The sequence below is a fragment of the Coregonus lavaretus genome, assembly GCF_964263955.1.
Source record: "Coregonus lavaretus genome assembly, chromosome: 36".
In the NCBI taxonomy this organism is placed as follows: Eukaryota; Metazoa; Chordata; class Actinopteri; order Salmoniformes; family Salmonidae; genus Coregonus; species Coregonus lavaretus.
The window spans coordinates 595,059-613,301 of NC_140023.1; the positions used below are offsets into that span (position 1 = coordinate 595,059).

The following is an 18,243-nucleotide window of genomic DNA, read 5'->3' on the forward strand; positions in this document are numbered from 1 at the left end:
TGACAATAACAAGCTGTCTCTAGACTCTCTGTGGCTTTGGGTTCAATTGCAGTAGTGTGACTTTCTCAGCACCTACAGTATTCTCTAAAGAAAGGTACATTGTCTTTGTCAATTTTACTTCAAGGTCTGCTTTTAAACTGCTTATAATGGTTATAAACAAGTGAATAATAAAACGTTAAAAAGTTACGAGGTTTATAAGGAGTTTATAAGCAGCCTTTTAGTCTAAAGTTTAGTCTATGCCTTAGAGAAAACCTTACCTGAGTAGATATTAGTGTGAGCAGTGACATTGGCCTCCTCTTCCTCAGCTCCATACACTTCCTCAGCTTACAGATCTGGTGTCCAGTCCTGCGGTTCAGACAGCAGCTACACTGCCCACAGTTGATCTTCCTCAGGCACGGCTCACACCCTCCACATCTACTCCTCTTCTTCCGCTCCCTCCTCTGGATGATCGGTGGGGGTCGGGGCAGAGATGTGCCCCCCTCCAGGTGTCCCGGGGGGCTAGGTGCCCCGTATCCAGGCTCTGACTCAGTGTCGAAGGAGTAGGAGGATTGGGTGCTCTCAGAGCTGCAGGAGAAGGAGAAGGTCTTTGGCACTGAACCCAGATCAGATACAGAGACAGATGCAATGTCTGTGTTTGGTTCAGACCCAGTGTCTGTGTTTGGTTCAGACCTAGTGTCTATGTTTGGGAGTGATGGTGGTGGCTCATCTTGGTTGTACTTGTTGTGAGTCATTGGACAAGAACCTAGGTCACATTCAGAGACAGATACAATGTCTTTGTCTGGTTCAGACCCAGTGGTGAAGACGTGTTTCTTTGTGTATGGGAGTGATGATGATGATGGTAGTTCTTCTGGGTAGTTGTTGTGGTTCTTTGGCAATGGACCCAGGTCAGCTACAAACACAGTGATGGGGACCTCCACATTGGTGTACAGGTGTAACGATGATGATGCAGATGATGAAGATAATTTTGCGTTGCTGTGATTGGATGACTCTTTGGTCTCTTTGTCCACTGGTCTGAGAAGTTGTCTAGCCTCCAGAGAGACAGGGCTCTTTAGGCTCGGACTGGGTGCTGGTTTCACTGGGGTTACACACAGGGGCTTGTGGGGTTCACTGAGGAAGGCAACTGAGAGACTTAGTGATACTGGGTGCATTGGGGTCGTCTGTGATGTCTCATGGAAAGTAGTTGGGACTTTTAAAGGTTTATGGATTTCAACAGTTTGGGTAGGTTGGATTGGTTTAGCACCTTGGTTCAGAACCTTAATGTCATGTGACACTGTGGGGTGAGGTTGAGAGGGCGGGTGAGGATGAGGGAGAGGGGGTGACGCCAGGGCTGAGGTAGCTGGCTCAGAGACAGATGAGGGATGGACAGGTGATTGCATCACCAACACATCATCCTGCAGAGGTGGCTTTTGGGGCTGAGAGACAGACATACTGGTGCTTGTGTCTGGAGGCCTGCTGATAACCTCTCTCTTCTCTGGTCTCTCATCTGTATCCTCTCTTTCCTTAGTCTCCTTGACTCTCTCCACTCTCTCCTCCCCCTCTGCTTTCTTCTTTTCTTCATCCGTCTCCTCTCCTTCCTCCACTGCTTCCTCTCCTTCCTTCTCCGATTTCTCCCCTCCTCTCTGCTCCTCTGCATGAGTATCTCTCTCTCTTTGCTCCATCTCAATCTGCTCAGCTCCGAGGTTTATCTTGGCGTTGTCTTCACCTTTAGGGACGACTGACACTTCCTGCCTCTCATCACTGGTAGAGTCACCAAGCTCATGGCTTCGGTTGAATTGCCCTGAATTGCCCTCACCAATATTGTCGACTAGCTTTTCCTGTTGTTGGTCAACACTGGTGGGGTCATTGAGCCCAGAGTGGTTGCCCTCACCACTATGGCTGAAAGGCTTATCGTGTGGGTCAGTACCAACCGCGTCACCATTATGGGCAACTAACTCTTCCTGTATGCCATCACTAGCCGAGTCATCAGTCTTCAGGTTAAGAGGTTTGCCCTCATCATCATGGCCGACTCCTGGCTCCTGCTGGTCAACACAGGAAGGGTCATCAAGTTCAGTCCTCAGGTTAGGTTTTCTCTCACTATCATGGCTGACTCCTGGTTCCTGCTGGTCAACACAGGGAGGGTCATCAAGTTCAGTCCTCAGGTTAAGAGGTTTGCCCTCACCTTCATGGCTGACTCCTGGTTCCTGCTGGTCAACACAGGAAGGGTCGTCAAGTTCAGTCTTCAGGTTAAGAGGTTTGCCCTCACTATCATGGCTGACTACCTCCTTCTCTTGGTCAATCCCACTAGGGTCTATACTACCAGGGTCAGACTCAGGTCCTTGCTCAATCCCTCTCTCGCTCCATCTCTGACCTCCTGCTCCCCTCCCTCCCCTCGCCCCCCTCCCCCTGGCTGTCTTCCCTCCCCTGCTAGGCTTTACCGTCAGAGGAGGAAACTTATTGGAGCCCCCCATGCCCCGTAAGGACATCCTGCGCCCCGGGGGATCCTCTCCCACCCCATGCTGGAGCAAAGGATTACCCCGGCTCCTTAGCCTCACTGATCCTGTTACATGCACAGGGGCATGGTTAACCCTACCAACACCACTCCTCCCTGGGCTTCTGGCCAGCTGGGCCTGGGTCCTGGTTGTGGATCTTCGGGGTGGTTTTGGTGTCGACTGTGGGCTCTCAATGGCTTTTCCTCTGGGCTTGCAGGAGTTGGAGATCTGCCTCTTGGCGGTGGTAGTGGTGGTTGTTGTTGGAATCACCTTGCGGCCATTCCTTGTCTGTGGTTGGGGTTGTCTCTTAGGGGGTTTGGGAGTAGGAGGCATAGTGGAGGATGTGAGAGGGCGGAGATGGGGCAGTCGGCATGGGAACCAGGTGAATGGTTGTTCTCAGCTGTGCTCCAACTTCTTTTCTCTCTTCCTTAATTTGTTGAGATGTGGGTTACTGGTTTATAAACAGACACCAAAATGCTGAGTTATTTCCCCACCATGTTGAAAACGCTGTGCAAGGACCTGGAGGGGAAATGAAAATATGTTAAAATAACTGGTTGGTTCTAAATTAGTGCACGCATGCATGCTATATAACACAACCAGACATGTCCATGTTTGATTGACAACACTAATAAGAGCATCTACTAAATGACTAAAATGTAAATGTAAACTTTTTTTTTTTTCTTATAAAATATGCCTGGTCACACATTTTTTTGTTGTTGTATGTACTGGGTATAATAGAACCCAATTGTATAATTTGTAGCAGATGTTTAGAAATCTTGAATTGCATGGTGTTGCATTCAGGAAATGAAGTGTGTGACTATGCAAATAGAACGTGTATGAGGTATCAGGTGTAACTAAATGCGTTAGTTGTATAGTGTTAAAGATTATCGAGTTACCAGCCGTCTTTCACTTTCAACTGATCATGTTCAATAAACTCGCCTTGTGAGCCCACTGTAGGCTACTGCAGTTTTCCCTACTGTGTCCCTTTAACGGAAGGAATGGCGCTGGGCCTGCCAGGCCAAATACGCTCCGTATTTGGCCTATCCGACAAAACAGTTTACAACACCTTGTCAAAGCAATGATCCGTGAAGTAGAGACATGCTTATTACCATGTAGTTAACAGATTACACAATAACTTTCCTATAAATAAATGATTCATTGCAATATCAATAATAGATTTTTACTATTAATCAATATGCTAAAATATCCAAAGCTCCTTCTGCTTCAGCATGGCGGCGGTATTTATTTTATATTTAGGCTAAGCCATTTAACAGTTAAAAGGCAGAAGTGAAGCCCTTTAAAAAGTATAGGCTGCCAAACAACACCGGACTTGGCTTGCGGCCTACTTTTTTTTCTGCACGAGTTTCAGACGGAAGCGTAATTACAATGTTGTAACCAGCTTGCAACACTTTTTGCCGCGTCGAGTAGATTTTCTTGCACTTGACCGAATGTCCGAAAAATATCGACTATTTGACACTCGTGGCATTGGATGGCTGACTAAGCTATTCGTGAATGTCACAAATAAGATAAGTGTTGTTGGTTTAGATTTTATTTACACGTTGACTTTAAAAGACAGCTCAAATACTTTACATACCAGAGCGACAGTTGCACTGTCTGAATTGCTAATAATATTCCAGTCCTGATAGACACTGACGATCATTGTATTGGTTTCACTCGGAAATATGGCTGGTTAGTAGCTCTTCTTTACAACGCTGATACATTGACACAATCTACCAATACTGTTTTTATCAAACACGTATATAGCCATACTGAATAAAACACAATTTAAAGCGTAAATCCTTCTTGTGTCAATCCATTCGGGGAAGCCCTCTCTCCCTCCTCTCCCAGACGCGACCTACCGTCTCGAGTCAACTCAGCTCTGGGTCATTGGGAAAACCTGGAATGGAGTATTTGTCTACATTCTCTAATGAGTAGAGGTATCAAACTACTATCAAACTACTTCAAACCCTAGACAACCTTAAACAAGCTGATGTTTTGCTTCATATTCTGTATGGTTTACAACTGTGTAATAATAACACCTTTAAAAACATGTTTTACAACTGTGAAATAATAACACCTTTAAAAACACTAACCTGCTCCACACAAGTGCTATATGACCCTATATGTAGCAAATTATAAAGTGCTTAGGCAGTTGTTTACATGTTATTATTAATTGACACATTTATGGTTTAATTATGCCATTTTTATTATTTATCAATGACGTCATTCGCATGGAACAGTGCGACACTCTCGATCTGTGCACAGGAAGGGCACTAGTTGTTGGTGATCGTAAAAACACGTGCCTTAACCCTTCATACATCAATTTAACCGGTAGCAACCTGTTTTTTTATTGCTGTTTGTCTAATCATGTTTGGCTATTCTTTAGCTACGCATTTCTCGCAAAAATAGTGACCGGAAACCGAACTCACCCTGGTCGCTCGGTGAGGTTGTCTCTGCTAGGCAGGTTTGTTTGGGGAATCAGGAAGCGACGGAGGCTGCCTGCAAATGCTAATGCACCCACTAGCGAGATAGCTCCGTTGTGCAACGTTTGTTCATCTGACAATGTTGGCCTTGCAGTGGGTAAGATGGCTAATATAAGTTATTATTACAGCAACAGTCGATTGAACTGTGAGTCAGTCCATTCAATAGTAGAGATTGGAAATTGTAGCTAACTTAGTTGGCTAGCTAACGTTAATGTTAATCTGCGAGTAACGGTAGCACGATAGCTCGACTTCAATGACCGCTAGCTACTACTAGCTATTCATTGTTTTGATACGTGACTAGCCAGCTAGTAGCTAACCAAACTATGTCTTGATTATACATTGTTTCAGTGATCAACAGCTTACAACGTTATGCCTCACATCATTATGTGCCTCTAAGGCAAGGCAGAATGTCAGTATATTGATGATGATGACGTCGAGTGTTGTCCTTTAATGCTGGGTAGGAATGTAATTATGTAACTGTTGTTTTTTTCTTTGCATAGTTATGGATGTATTAGGGTCCTGATTGAACACACACATCATGGAAACGGAGGCTGCAGTCTCAACCCGTGGTCGTCCTGTGATCCCCAACCACACTCAGGGGGACTATCACTTTGTCCGCTCCTTCGTAGCTGGAGGTAAGGGCGGCTGCAGACTTCACTAGTGATAATAATGCAGAAATACAATACAGAGCATACAGTAGTACACATCCAGTGACACAAACCCTGGTTCTGATGAGCTGCATGGTGTGCAGGCAATTCATCCAGTGATAACAGACTACTATCATCTAAATTAGTGGGTAAACCTCACCAGAGATCCAGAAAAGAAATGGGTATAGGTCTACAGAGTTCTGACAACTTAAACATCTAGACCTTGGCAGAGCGACATAGGTATAGTGAGTTTGTGGGTAGGTTTCACAGACCCAGATTAAGCTGACTTGTCTTGGACCTGGATTAAAAAGCTGCTCACTGGAGATTATTTTCTGAAAGTCCATTTTAGTCCAAGGACTACACTTAAAGCTGAAATCCACATAAATGGAAACGGCACCGCTGTTCAGTCAGCATAAGGTGAAACAGCACCTCTGTTCAGTCAGCATAAGGTGAAACAGCACCTCTGTTCAGTCAGCATAAGGTGAAACAGCACCTCTGTTCACTCCCAGTGCAATTGTTATTGTTTTTGTTTTGTTGATGAAACGGAGGAGAAGGGCATCCAGCATTCTGGTAAAAAAAAATTGCGTGCAATGATATCCGAGGGAAAGAAACAGTGTTTGTTGTTTGTGGCATAAACAGACGGATTCCAGCTTTAATCTAGGTTAGGGAAACTGGCACTGAATGTGCAGGTTTTTATTTATGTACAAATATAGATACAGTGCCTGGAGAAGCCACAGGACGGTGGTCAAAGGTCTGTTGTTAAAACTGTTAGTGCATCATCATCATCCATCTGCCAGTTATATTGGTGCTGTTACTCTGCACTATCTGTAGCTAAGTTTGTCTTATTAGTCAGATGTTGAACATGGAAAGAAACCCCATTACCTGTCCAAAGTGATGTAATATGCACTTATCCAAACTAACGTGTCTAGGTTCTTGGTTGAGCAAACTCTCATCTAACAGATAATTATCTGCAGATTAATTGAATCTTTATTTTACTTAGTCCAGCCCAGATATGCTCATGTTAAGGGTGTCTGTATCTGTCTGGGTGGGTTTAGGTGTAGCAGGATGCTGTGCCAAATCTACCATCGCTCCTCTGGACAGAGTGAAGATCTTACTGCAAGCCCACAGTCCCCACTACAAAGACCTGGGTAAGGTCTGGATAACTCTGCTGCAATGGAAGTGTTACTGAACATGTAAACATGTCTGTCTGTCTGTCAGTTGGTTTGTCAGTGTCACTCGTGTATCCCCCCCTCCCCTCCCATGTAAATCTGAGATTTATTTTTCTTCTTCTCTTGGTTGCAGCGGAAACTAAACCATGACATCCGTCCACACAATTATCTCTTGCTTATTTCTCTCCTTCGCTCTCTCTCCTCTAGGTGTGGTAGCTACTTTCCGTGCCGTGCCAAAGAAGGAGGGTTACCTGGGGCTTTATAAAGGCAATGGGGCCATGATGGTCAGGATATTCCCTTATGGAGCTATCCAGTTCATGGCCTTTGATAAATACAAGAAGATACTCAGTAAACAGCTGGGCATCTCTGGACACATCCACAGGCTCATGGCCGGTTCTATGGCAGGTGAGAGAAGATCAGTGGTGAAAATGGCCTCTTTCACGGCAGGGAGGGAGAATCCAGAAAAGACTAAAGGAGGCCTATAAAATGCAGAGAAGATACTTCCTCACTCCTGGTTATTTTCCCACAACAATAGTCTCCACAATAGTTTCAACAAAACAACAACAGTTGTTGTTGAGTATATTTTATCTGACCATGTTGTTGTTGTTGTGTTGCTCAGGGATGACAGCAGTGATATGTACGTACCCTCTGGACGTGATCAGAGTCCGTCTGGCTTACCAGGTAAAAGGACACCATCGCTACACGGGCATCGGAAATGCCTTCCAGACCATATACCTAAAGGTATGCTATTTCATTTGTTCTAACCTGTCCCTTTGTTTGTCTCTGAGTTTCACATTCAACCTGTTACCTGAGAGCGGTGAGCAGGTTTCTCTCCTGTGTTTGTGTTTATCATTAACTGACGCTCAGTGTTGGTGTTTTTATTTTATTTTTAAAGGAAGGAGGCATCCCTGGCTTCTACAAGGGACTGATCCCAACCCTTATAGGCATGGCTCCATATGCAGGTGAGCATGCATGAACACACAGTGTTGTGAATAACTTTCTTTGAGTTCATTGTGGGCCTCATTTATTTTGTCCTCTCTCTCTCTCTCTCTCTCTCTCTCTCTCTCTCTCTCTCTCTCTCTCTCTCTCCCCCTCTCTCCCTCCAGGGTTCTCGTTCTTTACCTTCGGCACGTTGAAGAGTCTGGGTCTGGTCCACTTCCCAGAGATACTGGGACGACCGTCCTCAGACAACCCAGAGGTGCTGGTGCTGAAGACCCACGTCAACCTGCTCTGTGGAGGGGTGGCCGGAGCTATCGCACAGACCATATCGTAGGTTGATTAACTGATGGATTGATTGGTTTTAAAGACCAACTGCTCTGTGGAGGGTTGGTTGATTGATTGGATGGTCCCCTCTTCTCCATCTCCTCTCCCTGTTCCCCACATCTCTTCTCCATCTCCTCTCCCTGTTCCCCCATCTCTTCTCCATCTCCTCTCCCTGTTCCCCCATCTCTTCTCCATCATCTCCTCTCCCTGTTCCCCCATCTCTTCTCCGTCTCCTCTCCATGTTCCCCCCATCTCTTCTCCTCTCCCTGTTCCCCCATCTCTTCTCCTCTCCCTGTTCCCCCTTCTCTTCTCCTCTCCATGTTCCCCCCATCTCTTCTCCTCTCCCTGTTCCCCCCATCTCTTCTCCGTCTCCTCTCCATGTTCCCCACATCTCTTCTCCATCTCCTCTCCCTGTTCCCCCCCATCTCTTCTCCGTCTCCTCTCCATGTTCCCCCCATCTCTTCTCCATCTCCCTGTTCCCCCCATCTCTACTCCTCTCCCTGTTCCCCCCATCTCTTCTCCTCTCCATGTTCCCCCCATCTCTTCTCCGTCTCCTCTCCCTGTTCCCCCATCTCTTCTCTGTCTCCTCTCCCTGTTCCCCCCATCTCTTCTCCATCTCCCTGTTCCCCCATCTCTTCTCCTCTCCCTGTTCCCCCCATCTCTTCTCCATCTCCTCTCCCTGTGCCCCCATCTCTTCTCCATCTCCTCTCCCTGTTCCCCCCATCTATTTTCCAACTCCTCTCCCTGTTCCCCACATCTCTTCTCCATCTCCCTGTTCCCCCCATCTCTTCTCCTCTCCCTGTTCCCCCATCTCTTCTCCATCTCCTCTCCCTGTTCCCCCCATCTATTTTCCAACTCCTCTCCCTGTTCCCCACATCTCTTCTCCATGTCCTCTCCAACCCCATCTCTTCTCCTCTCCCTGTTCCCCCCATCTCTTCTCCATCTCCTCTCCCTGTTCCCCCCATCTCTTCTCCATCTCCTCTCCCTGTTCCCCCATCTCTTCTCCTCTCCCTGTTCCCCCCATCTCTTCTCCTCTCCCTGTTCCCCCCATCTCTTCTCCATCTCCTCTCCCTGTTCCCCCATCTCTTCTCCTCTCCCTGTTCCCCCATCTCTTCTCCTCTCCCTGTTCCCCCATCTCTTCTCCTCTCCCTGTTCCCCCCATCTCTTCTCCTCTCCCTGTTCCCCCCATCTCTTCTCCTCTCCCTGTTCCCCCCATCTCTTCTCCTCTCCCTGTTCCCCCCCATCTCTTCTCCATCTCCTCTCCCTGTTCCCCCATCTCTTCTCCGTCTCCTCTCCATGTTCCCCCCATCTCTTCTCCTCTCCCTGTTCCCCCATCTCTTCTCCTCTCCCTGTTCCCCCATCTCTTCTCCTCTCCCTGTTCCCCCATCTCTTCTCCTCTCCATGTTCCCCCCATCTCTTCTCATCTCCCTGTTCCCCCCATCTCTTCTCCGTCTCCTCTCCATGTTCCCCCCATCTCTTCTCCATCTCCCTGTTCCCCCCATCTCTACTCCTCTCCCTGTTCCCCCCATCTCTTCTCCTCTCCATGTTCCCCCCATCTCTTCTCCATCTCCCTGTTCCCCCCATCTCTACTCCTCTCCCTGTTCCCCCCATCTCTTCTCCTCTCCATGTTCCCCCCATCTCTTCTCCTCTCCATGTTCCCCCCATCTCTTCTCCTCTCCCTGTTCCCCCCATCTCTTCTCCATCTCCTCTCCCTGTTCCCCCATCTCTTCTCCGTCTCCTCTCCATGTTCCCCCCATCTCTTCTCCATCTCCCTGTTCCCCCCATCTCTACTCCTCTCCCTGTTCCCCCCATCTCTACTCCTCTCCCTGTTCACCCCATCTCTTCTCCTCTCCATGTTCCCCCCATCTCTTCTCCTCTCCATGTTCCCCCCATCTCTTCTCCGTCTCCTCTCCCTGTTCCCCCCATCTCTTCTCCGTCTCCTCTCCCTGTTCCCCCCATCTCTTCTCCATCTCCCTGTTACCCCATCTCTTCTCCTCTCCCTGTTCCCCCCATCTCTTCTCCATCTCCTCTCCCTGTTCCCCCATCTCTTCTCCATCTCCTCTCCCTGTTCCCCCCATCTATTTTCCAACTCCTCTCCCTGTCCCCCACATCTCTTCTCCATCTCCCTGTTCCCCCCATCTCTTCTCCTCTCCCTGTTCCCCCATCTCTTCTCCATCTCCTCTCCCTGTTCCCCCCATCTATTTTCCAACTCCTCTCCCTGTTCCCCACATCTCTTCTCCATGTCCTCTCCAACCCCATCTCTTCTCCTCTCCCTGTTCCCCCCATCTCTTCTCCATCTCCTCTCCCTGTTCCCCCATCTCTTCTCCTCTACCTGTTCCCCCCATCTCTTCTCCTCTCCCTGTTCCCCCCATCTCTTCTCCTCTCCCTGTTCCCCCCATCTCTTCTCCATTTCCTCTCCCTGTTCCCCCCATCTCTTCTCCATCTCCTCTCCCTGTTCCCCCATCTCTTCTCCTCTCCCTGTTCCCCCATCTCTTCTCCTCTCCCTGTTCCCCCATCTCTTCTCCTCTCCCTGTTCCCCCCATCTCTTCTCCTCTCCCTGTTCCCCCCATCTCTTCTCCATCTCCTCTCCCTGTTCCCCCCATCTCTTCTCCATCTCCTCTCCCTGTTCCCCCATCTCTTCTCCTCTCCCTGTTCCCCCCATCTCTTCTCCTCTCCCTGTTCCCCCCCATCTCTTCTCCTCTCCCTGTTCCCCCCCATCTCTTCTCCATCTCCTCTCCCTGTTCCCCCCCATCTCTTCTCCATCTCCTCTCTCTGTTCCCCCATCTCTTCTCCTCTCCCTGTTCCCCCATCTCTTCTCCATCTCCTCTCCCTGTTCCCCCATCTCTTCTCCTCTCCCTGTTCCCCCATCTCTTCTCCTCTCCCTGTTCCCCCATCTCTTCTCCTCTCCCTGTTCCCCCCATCTCTTCTCCTCTCCCTGTTCCCCCCATCTCTTCTCCTCTCCCTGTTCCCCCCATCTCTTCTCCTCTCCCTGTTCCCCCCATCTCTTCTCCTCTCCCTGTTCCCCCCATCTCTTCTCCTCTCCCTGTTCCCCCCCATCTCTTCTCATCTCTTCTCCGGCTCCTCTCCCAGCTATCCTCTGGATGTTGCCAGGAGAAGGATGCAGTTAGGAGTGGTGCTTCCTGAATCTGACAAATGTCGGTAAGTGGCACCATTTAACCCTTCCTCTCCAAACCCAGGGCTCGTATTAAAAAAAAGTATGTACTGACCTAGGATCAGGTACCCCTGCACATATCATCTGATGTATTATGATCTGAAAGGCAAAAGGACCCTGTTTGAATAGAAAAACCGCGTGGCAATAGGAGTGTGGGTATTATTGAGTCCTAAGCCCTGTTTGGTCCTCCAGACGACTACAGCATACCAATCATGCCTTTCACAGTTCACCCTGCTGCACCGTGTCAGTAGAATTACTCCACCATCTGACACTCCGTAATGACTTACTAGACAACCTCCTCACTCGGGACTGACAGAACTCCTCACTCGGGACTGACAGAACTCCTCACTCGGGACTGACAGAACTCCTCACTCGGGACTGACAGAACTCCTCACTCGGGACTGACAGAACTCCTCACTCGGGACTGACAGAACTCCTCACTCAGTAACTCAACAGTCTTACTCTATGTTCTACTCCATAAAGTGAGGGCTTGTGTGTCAGATGATGTCAGTCCCGAGCCTGTGTGTATGTCTGTGTCTGTATTAACCAGCTCAGTTGTGGGGGTTTAGAAGGCACAAACAGACTGGCACTGGCAGAATATCCTGTTCCAAACATCTTTAACAGATTTTTATCTTGTTGAAGCAATGTTTTATTATTATGTAATTAACATATTAAAATGTAATTGATAAATACGTTTTCTGGTAAGCGCTGTAAAGTAAAGCATAACTTTTTAGTCTTCCACTTATCTCCCTCTACAGTACCCTGACCAAGACTCTGCAGTATGTATACAGTCAGTATGGGGTGAAGAAGGGTCTGTACAGAGGCCTGTCTCTCAACTACATCCGCTGTGTGCCCTCTCAGGCTGTGGCCTTCACCACCTATGAGTTGATGAAGCAAACCCTCCACCTCAACTAGCTGACCCTCCCCATCCACCTTCACCCTTCATCTCTGCATAGCCGGACTGAGGCACGTTCACTGGGGATAAACGTTCTGAAACATTTAGAAAGATCCCTAGCAGCTGTCTATATCTCAAAACAGCCTGACCGAGAGCGTTCGCTGGGGCTATATGTTCTGAAATGTTAAGGGAATATTGGCTATTAGATTTGCCCTAGTAAATGTTTTCAGTTTTAAAGAGGCCGGCTTCCATTCGGAGGTATTGACCCTTGCTACCAGAGGAGGCCATTGTGGCTCAGCCACTGGAGCCGAGCTGACCCTAGTCGCTCTTTACCCCAGTCGGAAAGCAGAGGAAGGCTAGGCACTGGACCCCATGGCAGTGCCAATCCAGTGCCCATGTCTGTGCCGGCTCCTGTGACTCTCTCTCCACCTCTTATAATGTTGTGCTGAAACCGCCCAACCTGTGGCTTGGCTTTGGACAACACACCGGCAACTATTGCCATGGATACCTATGGACAATGACTTCCTCCACTTCAATGGGTGGCTATGGGCAATGAACCCCTAACAACACTTGTTGGTAATGCCATAGCATCCCAATTCTGTACACTGCCCCCCATCCTACCCCACCACCCGCACCTAAGAAGTCACCCAACCAATGAAGGAGGGGAAAGTCACACCGGACAATCTGGCTTATCCAAACGGAGGTCTTCTTTTCCTCATGTACCTACCTGACACTGTTGTGAGTACAAATCTAGACACATAAATCAATGAGACAAGGATTTAAATGTGCAATATGTCAGTTATAAGAGTCCCGATTCTAGGACAACTATCATACATTTTATGAGAATAAAGAAACACTCTCCCCAAGCTTGTGTTGAACACAGAACTGTGCTTTTTGAGCAGCCTGTTTAATAGAATCCCAATGATAAAATCCCACATCATATCAGTTTGTTCAAAACTGAACATCAAAATGTTTTTATATACACCCCCAAAAAGTCTTATTGTCCAACATCGAAACAGGTTTGCTTTCTAATTTGTTCACCCAATGCAGTTTAAAAGGTGTGTCTCTGTAGGAGTGTTGTCTTTGGTATTGACGCGTGTGTGTGTTAAAGCGTCCATTCAGGTTTCAGTGTGTAGTCTGCCTCTTGTCTATGGTGCAGGTTAGATTCAGGTTTCAGTGTGTAGTCTGCCTCTTGTCTATGGTGCAGGTTAGATTCAGGTTTCAGTGTGTAGTCTGCCTCTTGTCTATGGTGCAGGTTAGATTCAGGTTTCAGTGTGTAGTCTGCCTCTTGTCTATGGTGCAGGTTAGATTCAGGTTTCAGTGTGTAGTCTGCCTCTTGTCTATGGTGCAGGTTAGATTCAGGTTTCAGTGTGTAGTCTGCCTCTTGTCTATGGTGCAGGTTAGATTCAGGTTTCAGTGTGTAGTCTGCCTCTTGTCTATGGTGCAGGTTAGATTCAGGTTTCAGTGTGTAGTCTGCCTCTTGTCTATGGTGCAGGTTAGATTCAGGTTTCAGTGTGTAGTCTGCCTCTTGTCTATGGTGCAGGTTAGATTCAGGTTTCAGTGTGTAGTCTGCCTCTTGGTTTGGAGCCAAATGCCTTGTTGTTGTATACCTGCTGCTGTTTGTCTGTTGTGCCTCTGTGCACTTTCCCAATCTTTTACCTGCATAACCAATAGACCAATGATGTGTATTATATAATTAAGCAATAAGGCCCGATGGGGTGTGGTATATGGCTAATGGCTGCTCTTATGCACGACGCAACGCAGAGGGCCTGGATACAGCCCTTAGCCGTGGTATATTGGCAATATACCACAAACCTCAGAGGTGCCTTATTGCTACTATAAACTGGTTACCAACGTAATTAGAGCAGTAAAAATAAATGTTTTGTCATACCATGGCTGTTGTCCAATCAGCATTCAAGGCTCGTAAAAAATAGCAAAAATAAAGAAAAACCCTTGAATGAGTAGGTGTGTCCAAACTTCTGACTGGTAGTGTATATATACAGTGCCAGTCAAAAGTTTGGACACACCTACTTATCCAGGGTTTTTCTTTATTTTTACTATTTTCTACATTGTAGAATAATAGTGAAGACATCAAAACTATGAAATAACACATATGGAATCATGTAGTAACCAAAAAAGTGTTAAACAAATCAAAATATATTTCAGAGTCTTGATGACAGCTTTGCACACTCTTGGCATTCTCTCAACCAGCTTCATGAGGGAGTCACCTGGAATGCATTTTAATTAACAGGTGTGCCTTGATAAAAGTTAATTTGTGGAATTTCTTTCCTTAATGCGTTTGAGCCAATCAGTTGTGTTGTGACAAGGTAGGGTTGGTATACAGAAGATAGCCCTATTTGGTAAAATACCAAGTCCATATTATGGCAAGAACAGCTCAAATAAGCAAAGAGAAACGACAGTCCATCATTACATTAAGACATGAAGGTCAGTCAATCCGGAACATTTCAAGAACTTTGAAAGTTTCTTCAAGTGCAGCCGCAAAAACCATCAAGCGCTATGATGAAACTAGCCACCAGAGTTACCTCTGCTGTAGAGGATAAGTTCATTAGTTACTAGCCTCAGAAATTGCAGTCCAAATAAATGCTTCACAGAGTTCAAGTAACAGACACATCTCAACATCAACTGTTCAGAGGAGACAGTGTGAATCAGGCCTTCATGGTTGAATTGCTGCAAAGAAACCACTACTAAAGGACACCAATAAGAATAAGAGACTTGCTTGGGCCAAGAAACACGAGCAGTGGACATTAGACCGGTGGAAATCTGTCCTTTGGTCTGATGAGTCCAAATCTGTCTTTGTGAGACGCAGAGTAGGTGAACGGATGATATCTGTATGTTTGGTTCCCACCGTGAAGCATGGAGGAGATGGTGTGGGGGTGCTTTGCTGGTAACACTGTCTGTGATTTATTTAGAATTCAAGGCACACTTAACCAGCATGGCTACCACAGCATTCTGCAGCGATATGCCATCCCATCTGGTTTGGGCTTAATGGGACTATCATTTGTTTTTCAACAGGACAATGACCCAACACATCTCCAGGCTGTGTAAGGGCTATTTGACCAAGAAGGAGAGTTGGTTTGGGATGAGTTGGACCACAGAGTGAAGGAAAAGCAGTGATGTAGTGTTGTAGCGTGCAGAAACAGTTATGTCTCATTCTAATGATGGTGTGTATCTACCTGGAGGATTTTGAATTGATCAAGATTTTTGTCTATGAGAGAGTCCGAGGGACTAGTATCCAATAGGGTTGCAAAATTAAACTTTCCCAAAATGCCCAGGTTTCCCAGAAATCCCAGGTACAGGATCAAAATGGAACATGTTGGAATTTTGAGAAAGTTACCTACCAGAAGACTGGTTTTGACATTGTTCTTGTGAGATGACTATGAAGTGATGTATGGACTGACAGCGGTGGTTCTAACGTATGTTGTATTTCCTTTCAGTCTACATTTCCTGTGTTCAGGTGTGTGTAGAAAGAGTTTGTCAGCTACTGAAATCTAGACACTAGTATAAAAATTCAAACAAGTTATTACATTTATCCTATGTAAGAGGTGCTATATAATTTAAGCAGCAGCACTTTGGAGCCTTTGGCTCTTTTGTTTATTTGTGGAAGTGTAGTGTGACTGTGTGGCGACAAGGTGTCAGCGATGAGTCCGTAATACATTTACCCACAACAACAGTCTGTAGCCTGCCCTGCATGTAACTGGACTTGCATTACCATGGTGAATCAAAATCAAATACAAATATATTTGTCACATGCGCCGAATACAACAGGTGTTGGCCTTACCGTGAAATACCTACTTACAAGCCCTTAACCAACAATGCAGAGTTTAAAAAAAGTATGAAAAAATGTGCTAAATAAACTAAAGGAAAAATAGTAACACAATAAAATAACAATAACGAGGCCATATACAAAGCCTTCATACCCACTACTACAGAGATTTCTGTAATCTGATCAGTCCATGTGTTGTCATGATGACTATGGACATGTAACTCTGAGAGATTCCTCAGTACCCCCACGCTGGGGTGCCTTATACATATGGGCCCTGTTCTTATCTTGTTAAGCCAAAGGATGGAAGTAGGAAGTAGGAAGTCATAAGAATCATATGTACATCTAAGAGTTGGTCTCAATAGTCTAAACTCACTTCCTTTCCCAATCTGCTTTCCTTCAGCTGCGCTGAACGAGCTGGATAGGTAAAAGCTACTTCCTGGTAGGCAGCTTCCATACTGCTTTCACCCATCCTGTGTTTTCAGATCGGTGCAGATGAAGGGTAGGAAATGGAGATGATTTTATTTTGTTTTAGTGGACAATTTAAAATGCACACCTGGCAACAGATACATACCATAAACTGTCGACGATAAAATCACAATAAAGTTGAAAGACTTGTTTCCATTGTGGTCCTCTTGAGGAGAGTAAGCCACTTTTTTTTAAACTATTGAGATGCACCCTCAAACTTTCAAAGATGGTGGATACATGAATTACATTTTACATTTTAGTCATTTAGCAGACGCTCTTATCCAGAGCGACTTACAGGAGCAATTTGAGTTAAGTGCCTTGCTCAAGGGCACATCGACAGATTTTTCACCTAGTCGGCTCGGGGATTAGAACCAGAGACCTTTCGGTTACTGGCACAACGCTCTTAACCACTAAGCTACCTGCCGCCCAGGATGCCGGCAGGTAGCTTAGTGGTTGAATGCCAAGCAACACAGGAGGGAGTACTTGCATGTATGTTACAGTGCTATAAAAGAGAGGCCATACTCTCTTTGGAGCACTGCTGCTCTGTCCCAATGCAAACCTCTCCTATGGAAAGGTTTACCGATGATTTCTCCCAGCCCACCCATGGTACGGCAGCTAAGCCCTTAGCCTACACCTCTAAGCCAATCTCATCGATGCTCAGACTCTATTCTCTATGGTCTTTTGTACAATATTTGTTATTTTGGCGCTAGGAAACTTTATGCAATAGTGCTTAGTTGACTGAAACCAGGGTTGTGTTCAGCAGTGTAAACGGGGGAGAAAACATTTTGTCAAATGCAAATTACAGATTGAGGTAGCATCTCCTTCTTTTTTGTTTCAAAGCGTTTCATCCCATTGAGGTGGCTACTGAACGTGACCCTGTTGAAACTGTTTTGTGAATCCTATCATGGGTTTAAGACATGATTGTCTCAGTAATTGTATTTAGTTAGAGTGAGATTGATTGCATTGATAAGTGGAGCACCTGTGATGTTTGTGTTGAATGTATTAATGTGTTTATTCTGTAGGCCTAAACTATGCTATTGAAACGCTACGGGCTGAAGTCCTTACTTAAGATCTACGCTTGTAACTCAAATGTTAATGTAAATCTCCATTTACATCATTACGTGGTTTACAAAAAAGTCCAAGTTATTTGCATGTATCAGGGTTAGGGTCAATTCCATTTCAATTCAGGAAGTAAACTGAAATCCCAATTCCAATTATCCTCATTGAAAGCAATGACGATAATTGGAATTGAAATGTCGGTTTACCTGCTGAATTGAAATGGAATTGAGTCAAACCTTGTCAGGATTCAGGCCTGAAGAGAACAAATCAACTCACTGCTGCTCAATGTAACCTGACGGTAGTCTACACATGAACTATCCTAGCCTGGTTAAAACAGACTAAACACTGTGTTCACCTTACCGTATGGACAATGGTGAGTACAGCGTTATGTCTGGTGTAACCAGGCTAGAACTACCCTGTCTTCAGATCTGTCTATTTATGATAAATGTTTGTAATGATGATATTCTAACAATATATCAGAGAAGGAATTTTGGTTTTGTCTGAAAGGGAAATCATTTGTTGGGAACTACTGAACAATGAAAAAAAAATTACATTTGTCATTTATGCATCAATTCTTGTCAATTGTTCTGCTTTTATAAATGAAAGAAGATCAGAATTGCACTAAAATGTTGTCTTTATTGAGTCAATATAAAGGCTCTTATTTCTCATACAGTACTTCTGATTTGGTGGTCTAATTTACATAAATATATCATTTGAATATGTAGGCTAAACCTGTTATTATGTTGCAGTCTCCACTCCAGTTCCCCCTAGTAGGACTGCTGTGGGTGGTGTCCTGCCCTGTGCTTTACAGTTCCCCCTAGTAGGACTGCTGTGGGTG

At 46.0% G+C, this 18,243-nt stretch overlaps 2 protein-coding genes across 2 annotated transcripts in view; one reads left to right on the top strand and one right to left on the bottom strand.

Moving 5' to 3' along the window:
- The window catches only part of LOC311110697 (uncharacterized protein), an 89,456-nt gene extending 85,163 nt beyond the window's left edge, over positions 1–4,293 (bottom strand). Inside the window, 2 exon segments of the mRNA XM_084153239.1 lie at positions 258–2,987; positions 4,063–4,293. Coding sequence (XP_084009365.1) covers positions 258–2,801 — 2,544 coding nt within the window. The 5' untranslated portion in view covers positions 2,802–2,987; positions 4,063–4,293.
- A 421-nt stretch (positions 4,294–4,714) lies between these two features.
- Positions 4,715–12,961, top strand: LOC311110983 (solute carrier family 25 member 16-like). The gene is made up of 9 exons (XM_084153642.1): positions 4,715–5,048; positions 5,452–5,586; positions 6,654–6,746; positions 6,975–7,172; positions 7,387–7,508; positions 7,663–7,729; positions 7,874–8,036; positions 11,121–11,189; positions 11,961–12,961. Exons 2-9 carry the CDS (start codon positions 5,490–5,492, stop codon positions 12,115–12,117), a joined length of 966 nt encoding a protein of 321 aa, XP_084009768.1. The 5' UTR covers positions 4,715–5,048; positions 5,452–5,489; the 3' UTR covers positions 12,118–12,961.
- The last annotated feature ends 5,282 nt before the right edge of the window (positions 12,962–18,243 follow it).